General features: G+C 39.7%; 1 protein-coding gene across 1 annotated transcript; it reads right to left on the reverse strand.

The window, feature by feature from the left end:
* Window positions 1-265: 265 nt before the first annotated feature.
* Window positions 266-1455, reverse strand: LOC120107315 (MYB-like transcription factor EOBII). The gene is made up of 3 exons (XM_039120545.1): window positions 1254-1455; window positions 981-1110; window positions 266-878 (listed from the first exon to the last, which is right to left on the reverse strand). The coding sequence occupies exons 1-3, from the start codon at window positions 1393-1395 to the stop codon at window positions 455-457; spliced, it is 696 nt and encodes a 231-aa protein (XP_038976473.1). The 5' UTR covers window positions 1396-1455; the 3' UTR covers window positions 266-454.
* Between the last annotated feature and the right edge of the window lie 11181 nt (window positions 1456-12636).

A 12636-nucleotide genomic window follows, 5' to 3' on the forward strand; every position in this document is an offset into this window, starting at 1 on the left:
TTATCTAGTTAGATACTTATTGTTCTCAGATCCTCAGCATAGGGCTCCCCTTTTGCATCATAACTGGATATCCACTACTACCATGGGCAAGAAGATAAAATCTTTGTGTGCCTTTTTTAAAACTCAGCTGTAATATAGATGATTAGATTCTTATTAGTGGGAGTAACATGAGAAAGAGAGAGAGAGAGAGAGAGAGAGAGAGAGAGAGAGAGAGAGAGAGAGATGCAAATCATTTAATTAACTTCCACTAGGATTAAGCGAAAATGGGTTCTTTCACATATAATATTATTTATGTTCTCATCATATAAAAGTGACAAAAAGGAGGATTGGGAAAGCATACCATCACAACTAAGTTTCAAGTGATGATAATATGGTAGTGCTCAAAGTGGATTGCTTGCATCCTTATCCACCAACATTACACATTTAACCCCTTCTCTCTCGCTTTCTATTCTCCTCAGTAGAAAGTAAGCACTTGATCTTGCATTGTTAAACCACCACGACACACGCCCTCTCCATCATCATGTACGTCATCAAGGTTCCACAGGCTCCCCCAGGCCTCTTCTTCGCTCGAGCCATCGCTTATGGAGCCGCCGCCGCCGCCCTCGCCCCCTTGAAGCATATAGTTTAGGGGGTACATGTAGGCCATCTCCTGCATGTCCTGTGCGAGTGCTGCTTCCTCTACTTGGGTCATGATCCCTCTCATATCAGCTTGCTGCTGCTCCTCTTCTCTCTCCTGTTGCTCTTGTTGCTGCCTGAGAAATCGAGCTCTTGCCTTCTCGATATTCTTCGAGGGCTTGCTCTTCTTGAAATGGGTCCTCCAGTAGTTCTTGATCTCGTTGTCGGTCCTCCCGGGGAGGCTTCGAGCAATGGTGGACCACCTACACATATGATACCATGGATGTTAGTACCCGCTCGATGAAAACTTTGTGAAGAAAACAACAAAAGAAGGACTAATTTCTAATGAAGAAATAGAGTGTCACCTGTTTCCCCACAAAGCATGGAGCTCAAGGATGATATTCTCCTCATGGGGAGTAATCTTCCCTCTTTTGAGATCAGGCCTCAGGTAGTTCACCCACCTTAGCCTACAGCTCTTGCCATTCCGTCTGAGCCCTAAAATACAAAACCAAGAAAAAGCATAGAGTTGGATCAAAGCTAATGATCATGAAAGTACAGCAATGCAACAAGCTATGAATTTAGTCACAGAATGAGCTCATAACTGGCTCGCCAAGTGGGTGTAGAGGGCTTTCGATTACCTGTTAGCTTGGAGACACAGTTCCATCTTCCTTCACCATGTTGGTTCACATGCTCAATGAGGATCTCATCTTCTTGGGCAGTCCATGGACCTTTCCTCCAACCATTTTCTAGAGTCCCCCAACTCATGAGCTGCCCCTCCATATATGCTTCCAACCAAATCACTGCCTAAAGAACTACTCTCTATTCATAGGCTGTCTCCCGGTCAGTGTGACAATGGTTTGGGAGTGTGCTTTCTTATTTATATCCTAGTTCGAATCAGCATCCCCACCACACTAATTTGTAATTAGGAGAGAATTTACTTAAAGGGCCACCATCCTTTCACTATATTGTTATGGTGCTCAAACTCTCTCTCTTTCTTTCTTTTAACCTTGTTGCGTGTGCTATGTACTTCAGATTACTGACACCACTACCAAGATTTATTATTGATTCCTGTAAGTGATCTATTGGTCCCAAACCAAAACAACAACAAACAAAAACTTGATTTTAATGTTAAAATTGTTAAGAGTCTGCTTTAGAATCTAGATGAAAGGGCTGTAATTGCTGGTATTGAGTACAAAGTTCGATGTTTTAACCTCATCATTTCAAAGGAGATATACTTAAATATTTATTGGTTTAGTGCTAATTTAACTTTTTATCCGAGGCCTAGGACGGTTGTTAGGTACATTGTGCTCAACACGCGAGTCATTCTTCATAGCTATCCGCATGCACTAGTGGGCATTAGCCAACTTATTGCCCTTGGGTTGGCACTTCAGGTCAACAGTCAACCGAGACAACGTGTTGACTAAGTTGACCAAGAGTCAAACCAAGACACTATCAGTTCAAACCATCTCTTATCAGAGCATTATGGCCCACATGGAGCCTCACTTTTGGCGCACCAAGATGACATATTACGGTCGAGCCTTTTTTCTGAAAATTTAGGTATCAAGTTTATAGTTCTTCAGATTGTTGTATCATAAGCTGATCAAGAAAAATTGCATGCTAAATTAGAGGTTTTGAATTCATCTTGTTAGTGGAAAGCCGGTGATGCTTCTAACGTAGCATCATTGCAAAATTAAGAAGTCTTTTTTTTTTCTCTAGGGTTAACTGAACTTTTGTTCCGAAAATCAAAAGACAGTGTTTAGCTAGAATCTTAGAAGGATGTAAAATATCTGGATCCTTTACGCTTAGACCTAAAAGCAAGGCCTAGGGTAGGCCTTCATCAAATTAAGGACCATAAACAGACCTAATCAAAGTAGGTTTCGATATAGACGTCACAAAAGAACAATATAACTACTACGACAGAGATGCAAAGTATATTGGTGAAAAATGGTATAATTTGCCTTATGAAATGCGATAAAGGTAAATATATGACCACTAAAAATTAATCAATCAAAAACTAGAAGCATAATAGAAACATTGGTCACTAAATAAATAGTTGGAATTTGAATAGTATCCTATATGAATCTAAACCTAGGTTTAATGAAAGCAGCAAGTTGTGGGTCTGCATACATTACATATCCTTTAAGGTGCCTCTTATTATGTTAGCTTTTGTTCAAGTATGAGTCCAATGGAATTAAAGTATTTTGATGCATCCTCTCAAGTACCTTACAACTAGTTGTCATGGGTCACCTAGCCCAATCACTTTCCCTTATTAACTTCGAATATCAACATTTCTTACTTTGGTTAAAATGTTGATTACCCTACTCGTGGCATATTGAAGCATCTAGACACATCATAATATGCACGTCTAATGCCGCATACAATGCATTCTTAGTCAAAAAATTTGACAAAGCATCTCAATACATCATAGTTGTCTCCTAATGCTACTTGCAATGCGTCACTAATTGAAAAAAAATCGATGATCATATGTGGTACATGATTCACGCTGTAAAGCATATAAACCCTAGTTTATTCGTCCCTCGTCAAGAATGTAGGAGGGTATCCTTTAAAAAAAACATAAGCATGGCCCATTCCGAGAATCAAATCAAAATGACATAGTGTTAGATCCTTAGTTTATTTTAAATATAAGTGCGGACCACTTACCCTACATCCACGTACCTTTGATGCCTCTTGTAGAGGCGTGCCTTTAAGGGACAACCACCTAATCAAGAACGAAGTGGAAGATGTATGTGCCTGATACGGTGAGAAATAGTGGGTGGTTGTTGTTCCCTTGATAGCGCCCACAGGACCCATGGCCTCTCTCCACATGCTACTACTAAGAATTCTTTCAACTTGCTTTCGGCTTTAGTAATCTTTCTTTATTGGCTTGAATGTGGGTAAGCATGAAATGAGATATCTATATATTATATGCTTTAAGCGTGGGGCGACGACCTTGACCCATCACCGTGGCGACACCTGGTCGCCATGATGTAAGAATTAGAGCATATAATTATACTAAATGTTCGCTACCAAAAAGTTTAAGATTATTACTGAAACGACTAAGTGAATGCAATGTTCCATTGTCATGAGCCTCTTGACTCGGTGACTTGCTCAAGCCTAATCTCCAATGGTTAACAAGTCTAAATTAAGAGTGCAGCATTTGATCCCTTAATTTGAAAGAAACACCGTTTCACTTGTCATTTTTTAAGTAATATTAAATCTATTATCGAGGGATTCAAGTTTGATTCTAAGCTGTTAAACCCGATTAAGCTGAAATGCATATGTTGTTTATGTTGGTTTGCTTAAAGAACAATTTAACTTTAGAATAATTAAGAGCAATATCAATCATAGTTCAGTAGGATACGACATACTAAAAAAAATATCAAAGAGGAAATAAGCTTTTGAGGGTTTTTTTTTTTTTTTTGTGAGTTGCAAATGCGTAAGTGGTTCTAGAAGAAAACAACTAGTAATTACTAGGGTTCTAGACTAGACTCTTACAAAGAATCCATCCATTTTACTTAAGGAACTGTCAGTCTGAGTCATTTGCCAACTGATTGCAAAGCACATAATTGAGATGACCCCCGGATAAATATAGATTTTTATCTGGTGTGTTGTTCACGCGTCATTGCTTTTCGCATGCCAATATTTCTTGATATCTAGTTACTCTGGCATGGGACCAAAGCGTAGTGGAAATATCTAATAAAATATTGATATGCAATTATAATTTAATGCCATCCACATTGATATGGGGCCAAGTGGGACAACAAAGATCACTCACTGCAATAATATATGAAACTTTTTTGTTTTATTTAGTTATTTTGTGTTCACCTATAGTCTAGTTTCATCATTTATGAATCCATACATACATATTTATTTCTAGAAATATTTGACAAATATACATACATACATACATACATATATATATATATATATATATATACACTTATGCACAGGTATGTATGTATGTATATATCTGTGTATATATGTATGTATATATATGCATGTATGTATATGTACATATGTATATGTGTATTATGAACTTGGTAATTGAAGAATAATTTTTATGCTACTAAAAAAAATTAAATGATTACTTAATTGATCTTCATTTACAAGATAGCGAAAAAGGCTGAAGATGTTTAATCCTGTTATTTCTTGATCTTAGACCCTCCAAATGAAATTCTATGATCAAGGCTCTAAAAGACTGAAATAAGAGGTTAAAACAATCCAGGATGAAGAAGAAGTCATGGATGCACCGAAAGTTGTGTTGGAATAAAATCAAAAGCCCTATTAGAATCTTGTACTGCCACAAGAGTTATGTAATAAAATATTGATATGCAATTATAATTTAATGTCATCCACATTGGTGATGTTTTACATGGTGTGAAGAGGGACAACAAAGATCACTATCGCAACAAAAAGTGTAAATGAAACTTTCTTGTTTTATTTAATTGTTTCTTGTTCACCTATAGTCTAGTTTCATCATTTATGAATCTATCTTAGATATGGTAGAGCAGAATATTTATTTCTAGAAATATTTGAAAATATACATACGTACGTATGTACGTACACACAGATATATATGTATCTATGTATATATGTATGTACTATGAACTTGATAATTGAAGAATAATTTAATATTCTACTAAAAAATAAATGATTACTCAATAGAACACCATGCTTCTAGAAATAGCTTTTAATCTTCATTTACAAGATAAAGAAAAAGGCTGAAGATGTTTAACCCTGTTTTTTTCTTGAACTTCGAACCCTCCAAATCACGTTCTATGATCAAGGTTCTCAAAGACTGAAAGAAGGGGTTAAAACCATCAAGGATGAAGAAGCAATTATGGATGCACCGAAAGTTGTGTTGAAATTAAATCAAAAGTCCAATCCGAATCTTCTATTATCACAAGAGCCCTGAACGATCTCCTAACCCTTCCAAGACTGATTTTAAAAGAACAAAAATTGAACTTCATTCACAAGTATCTAATGAGCTTAAGTTTTACAAGCCAAGTCGATAAAAGATCGAGTTTCAGTCCAATAAATATTAGCCTAATATATGGTATCACCATAATCAAGATGGATTTCAACATCAAATTACTTTCAATACATCCAACATTTAGTTAGCTTTCCAATGCATATTGAACTGCCTTAGTTGAGGCTCAGATGGGGAAGCTTTGCCTATTTTATGGAAGACCTATCATGCTGATGCATTGCTTACAAAATTTGAGATTGTTATGAAAATGACATCAATGACCGCAAAAAATTATTAATCAGACATAGCAATTTACTAATCAACTAGATGCTCTTACATTGCCTATCATAATTTACATGTTAGTCTTTGCATGGTGGTCTCGTAGAATTGATATTGCGACCAAGTGGAGCTTGATCATTGGCATAGACATGTCAAACAGTCAAAGCCATTCAGACCAAACCATCCCAAAACCATGGCATGTAAAGCGTAGTCTGTTTCTTCACCATCCACCTCTCTTCTCCTGGGAAATTCCCTTAATGAAAATGTCACGCCCCGGATCCGGATCCGTGACACGGCCGTGCTATTGCCGACTACCGCCCACAATAGCACGCAGCCTCATACCTGGGAAATAGGGTAGTCAAACCAACCAAATCTTTTCATGTGTATTCATCTAGTACAACATGCTGGTCAGTACCCAAATACAGAGCTTCTATGTAGTTTATATACACAAAAGTATATACTTGCTTTACCCCAAAAGAAAGAAGCGCTAATACCAAATTAACGTGTCTCTGGCAGCTATCAGTGGTGAGGATCTGAAAGAAAAAAGTAAATAAACGGATATGAGCTACACGGCTCAGTAAGTAATCCTGCATAATCCTACCGGATCAACCAGTAGACTAAACATGTAAATCAGGGTTTTGAGAAGCTGACATGCATGTTTATCTAATAATCATCATGGCATAATAAGTATGCGATTTAAACAAAGCAGTAGTGCAAATCACAACAATTTTCATAATATATGCATATGAAACCGTGCCCCCCGGCATGCCGTGGTCCTTTTTCTCTCGGATGCTACTACGAAGTCCATTCGGCCACTGGCGGGGCCAGCTAGTCATTCTCGGCCACTAGCAAGGCCAGCGAAGTTATTCTCGGCCACTAGCAAGGCCAGCTCAGTTGCATTCGATCAGTAGCATCTTTGAGCCCGTTACAGTGCCTCTTGGCTAACTAAGACTTTATAAACTTACATGCATGATTAAAATATCAGTATCATCATGTCGCATACATAGCCATAGCTTCTGGGATCATGCAAGTTACTTATGCATTGTAACATATCAGGCATGAAACATATATACTTAAAATAAATGCTTAGGAAACATTAATAACATAATATGATCCATAACAGGATTAGGACAGGTTACTTACAGTGATTCGCCTTTCTCCTAGGTCTCCTGCGTCCTGGTGACGAGTCCTAAGTCACCTGGATTTTTGTCATAATAACAATATATTATTTTTCTTTTCTACCTGAAATTTAGCCCAAGACTAATTCCTCTGTATTGGGGTCTTGGCTGGGCTCATAAGTCTTAATTGGCCTTCCGATTGGCCACTAAGCTTAATTCCCAGCTTAATTGGGTTTAATTTTGGTTTAATTTATAGTCTGGCTTGTCCAGACTTAGCCCAATTTGCTTGGGCTCGGGTTTAGTCAAATTTGGCTAAACCCTTTCCCTCTTTTTTTTTTTTTCTTTTTCTTTTTCTTTTTTTTTTTCTTTTTTTTTTTTTTCTTTGGGCTTAACGGGTTGCGGGTTCGGATTCGGATCCGACCCGCGAACCCGTTATTGGGTTCTTTCTCCCCCCTTCCAGAGGCTTCCGCCTCTTCACCTTCCCGACCCCCTCTCCCTCATCCGGCCGCTCTCTCTCTCTCTCTCTCTCTCTCTCTCTCTCTCTTTTCTCTCCGTCGTCTCCACCGAAACCATACCTCCGGCCGGCCCTCCGGCTCCCCTTCTTCTCCTCCGGCCAGATCTGTGGCCTTCCCCCTCTCGGTCACTCCCTCTCTTTCCCTCTTCTCTTCTTTGTCTCTACCGAAGCCCATGCTTCCGGCCCTCTTCTCCGGCTCCCCTTCTTCTCCTCCGGCCAGATCTGTGGCCTTCTTCTTCTCCTCCGGCCGGATCTGCCGCCTCCTCCTCCTTCCGACCTTCACCGAACCCTCCCCGGCCAGATCTACCAGCCCGGAGTGGTGCTTCCCCTTCGGGGCGGCGACGGTGGGAGGCCGGCCCTTTCCCTCTCCTTCGAAGTGATGCCGGAGGAGAGGAGAAGAGCCGGGAGGTGGGATCGAGGCCGATCTCCTCCGGGAGAACTTCTCCGGCTCCGACCACGGCGAGGTAAGGCCGTGGTCCGCGGTAAGTGCCCCCTCTCTTTTTTTTTTTTCTTTACTTTGTTCTTCTTCCTCTTCCGTTTTCTTCTTTTTTTTTTTTTTTTTTTTTGTGGGAGTCTCGCCACCACCTCTCGGCCGGCGGAGAGGTGGGGCTCGGCTGGGGCTCGGCTGAGGCTGGCGGCCTTGAGGCCGCGTTGGTCGCCGGCACGGCAGACCCGGCGGCCCTTGGCTGCCCCTCAGCCCTAGGGCAGCCACGGCCGGGGCCTGTCACCCGCAGGCCGAGTCCGGCTGGGCTCGGCCCGGGTGGCGTGGGCTCGGCTTGGGCCGTTCTCAGGCCGGCCCGCGGCCTGTTGGTCCGGCCCGCAGCCTGTGGGTCCGGCCCACGGCCCTCCTCCTGTTCTTCTCTCCCGTGCCGGTCTCCTTCTCTCTCTCTGTGCCAGTCTCCTCCCCTCTGTTTCATCAGTGAAACAGAGGGGAGAATACCCTACAGAGGGGTATCTCCACTCCTAAAATTTTATTATTTAACCTAAGGGCCACTTACCTGGATTTTTGCTGGTTACCGTTGGGCCGTTCCTCCCCCTCGTAGTCCCTCCTTCCTCTTGGAGCTTCAGGGCTCTTCCGCCTTAGGCTCCAGGGCTTCGACTCTCTCTCTTTCAGTGTTCTTGGGGGCCTCCGACTTAGGGTTGCCGGCAGGGACTTAAATAGTGGTTTAGAAGATGAGACCCCCCCTCTGAGAGGTCCCATCCGTTCCATGCCTCCCCTCTCCGGGAATGGCCGCCGTCCCCCCTGTCTCCGGTGCGCCGGCATCGGCTGCCAGCAGGGGTGAGGGTCACCCCTCCCTGTCGGTCTTATCCCTTCGTTTTTATTTCTTTTTTTTTTTAAATATGATAACAGCACTGCCCACAGTGAAATTTGGGCCCAACCCTTAACTGGGCCCATTTCTTATTGGGCCTAGTAGGTTCTGGGCCCGGACATTACAGAAAATAAAAGAAAGCTAACCCCAACTAAACTCCTTTCTTCTTATCACTCTTTAGTATCCAAAAAAATACTCCAACAAAAATAACTTGTTGCGATAAATTGCTTGTGGTATATAATTATTAGTGTTACTTTATTATGAAAGCCACTATAATTTTGTTTTCTAGGCATATAATTTAAAGTGCCGGAAACTAGAATTGCAATTATCGTATTTAACTAATATATCAATAAATAATATCATAATTTGTGAGATTTTGGAAGATTGTTGCTAAACCTTAAATTGTTCATTTTTTATACAAAGCTTAGGTCTAGTCACCCTAGAGTCATTAAATATGCTATTGTACACATTTATTATGGTCGTCAAATATATCATGATCGGTATCTTCTTAGCACTAATATATATAGGCCAATGGTTTGATCAGACATATACTAAAATATTAAAATAAAAATAATTTAAGATAAAATATAATATAATGATATTAATAATTTTTTTAATTAATTATTATTATTAACTTTATGTTGGATAAATAAAAAGAATCATGAATTATCTATTCTCATAGAATTGTAAGAAAAATTATATATATATACGCAAATACAAAGAGCTTAATTTTTAAATATTCTTAACAACAAAGCTTTGAAAATATAATAAAGAATAAAATAAAGTAAAATTTTATTTTTCATGTTTATGAAAGAGAAAATTATTTTTTATAAAAAAATAATGATTAAAATATGAAATACCATAATGCACATCAAATGAATACTCAATGATCTAAATATATATAAATAAATTTAATTAATTTATTGTATAATGATAATAGATATTGTAGGCTGGTGGCTAAGAACTTGCTGCTTTTTTTTTTGCTTAAGAAAAGGGAAGAGGGGGGTGAGGAGAACCTCACCCGCATAGCAACCCCCACTAGGTCCCCTCTCCACTGGAGAATATTTGATACGGGTAGACAACTTTTACTCATACCCTTCCCACTCGCGGGGAAGTCCTACCAATGTAGCAGCCCCTTCCACGTGTGAGTACGTCACACCAGCACCACCTAAGTACCGGCAGACTAGATGGCGACTCCATTAGGCAAACCAGGCGGAGGGCATCCGGTCTCCATATTTAATCGACGCCCGTGCGTTTCGAACCTGGACCACTCCAATGAAATCTTAGCCTTGTTCCAACCGTGTTATCACCTCGGTTGTAGAACTTGCTATCGGAACGGGCGGCTGTGGTGCTTTAAAAATGCTGTAGATAATTATTTTTTTTATAGTGAAATATGACGGCCGCCGCCTCCTCTCAACCTTTGCAGCTGTCTTCCAAGTTCCACCCCTCTTTCATCTTCCACATTGGACATCTCATGGGGCCACTTCATTCCTTAAAGCCACCTTACCACCCCAACCCACCATTATTGCACCACCTCCTCATCTTCCCCTCCTCTTATCCACCCTCCCCCTCACCCTCGCAGAGATCAAAGGCATCCAAATTCGTCCCTTCCTTCTATCCACCCTCCCCCTCACCCTCGCAGAGATCAGAAACATCCAAATTCGTCGCCAGGAACCTGATCTTATTCATCTACTTGAGAGGCCGCCATGCTGCCGTCCCCATTCTCATTGAAGCCCCCACCTCAACAGCAGAAATTCGACGTCAACTCCGCATTCGATCCCCCTCATGAGACACTTCATCATTCCAATCCTCGCATTCGAAAACCTCGACGCCGACTCGAGTTGCACCCGGTCGCTGGACGTCGCGAACCAAGACGAGCATAGCCTGCTGTTCGGCAACTGCGAGCCCGACGTCGCGGCGACGATGGACGTCATGAGGACCGAGATGGACGGCATGCAGGGTGGCAGCAAGGATTATCTCCCGGCGGGGACGACTCATCAGCTGCCAAAAAATATGCTTCGCCTTCCCTCTGTGATGAGGACTGGGACGTAGCCTCCTGCGTTTTGGGTTTTTCTAACGGGATTTTTGCTGTTTACTGGGATCGTGCACGTAGGGACGGGATGGTCGTCGTTCTTGAAACCATACCCATAGGTTTGCCGTTCTGATCCAAAGCATTTAATGGTGCAAGCTAGAAATTATGCAAACCAGCTAGATACAAGTTCAAGTAATTTTCTTGAATATTTTTGATTCATTTACTTTTCTTAAAAACTTCTATCGAGAAATTTTCAAAATTATATTTGAAACTTGGTAGACACGATCTTCTATCCAAAAAAAAGATGCAGCTTTGCTAAATTTTTTTATCGAGATCAGTGTTATGCTGTCTGGTCACATTTTGGACCATTTCTCAAGCTTCGTTGATGTGTGTGTGTATGCATATATGTATAGACATATAGAAGAAAAGACAAAAATGTAGAATCAAAAATAAAATAAAAAGAACTCATAATTCTTAAACATCATAAACCATCTTTGTAAACCTATGCAAGCTTAATATTCTCCACAATATCAACATTAGACAACTTTTAAATCACGCCTATATCTAAGTAAAAGATGACTCAAAATATGACAGATTTTAAAAATCAGAAAAAGATTATTGTTAGATTATAGATGAACATTTTGTCACTTTTTGATCCAAAGAATTAGATTTTAGCTGTGGGAGAAGTATCGATTATAGATCTCAAAAAAAATATTTTTAATAAATTGGAAATTACAGAAATCTGATATATGATCAAAAAGTTATGCCTTTCTAAAAAATTTTTGTTCCATCTAGATGCGGCAGGATTGGATATTTTTGTTGTCGTTGTTGTTGTTTAGAGCCGGATTTGATTGTTCAATTTGACAGATTTCTGAATCTATTCCAAATTAGTTAGATTATTTTCCATAACCACTTCCCAACATTTTTTTTGATATAATTTAACTAAGACCGCCAAAATCAAATGGGTAGAAAGGCGTTGAAGAAAATATTTTACAAACAAATATGAGCCTTAGGGTTGTCCTTCTTTCTTACCTTTCTCCTTAGCTCCTCCTCCTCCACTCTTCTCTTCCAAGGCAAAGAATAAAATTTTCTATTTTTCTCGCTGGAGAAGCGTGAGAAGAATGTTTTCATGTTCATCAGAAAGGTGGCTCCGTGCTTAATTATTGGTACAAAAAATGGTGGATCGTAGCAGCAGCAAGATCTAAATCTCAGTGACAACTAAAATTAGTGTTTCATTCTAAATGCAAGCTGATTTCCATATATATATATATATATATATATATATATATATATTCATCATGTCTCTATAAAGAGACATCCCGGTGCACCAAACTCCTACCAGATTTAGAAAAGATCAGATGTATGTAGTGTTACCTCACTCTAGACATAAAAAGATTATTTCTGTGTTTCGAATCCACAACATCCAGACTGTGATGAAGCAATCTTCACACCGTTATTCATCATGTCTTTATAGCTACTATTATTATAATTGATGTTAATACTTTTCTGAGAAATCCATGCAGAGGAGAAAGGGAAAGAGATCCATCTCTGATTTCCATGGTCCGTGTGACGGGCTCCACACGTGATCTTCGCACAACTATAAACACATCTATATTCATTACGCAAAAAAAAAAAGTCTATATGCTCAAGGCATTCCTTCATTCAGTTCTGACAAGTTTATATATATATATATATATATATATATATATATATATATATATATATATATATATATATATATATATATATATATATATTATCTTTAATTACAAGAGCATAAAATTATCCATCCATCATTG

Source organism: Phoenix dactylifera, unplaced genomic scaffold (genome assembly GCF_009389715.1).
Source record: "Phoenix dactylifera cultivar Barhee BC4 unplaced genomic scaffold, palm_55x_up_171113_PBpolish2nd_filt_p 000822F, whole genome shotgun sequence".
In the NCBI taxonomy this organism is placed as follows: Eukaryota; Viridiplantae; Streptophyta; class Magnoliopsida; order Arecales; family Arecaceae; genus Phoenix; species Phoenix dactylifera.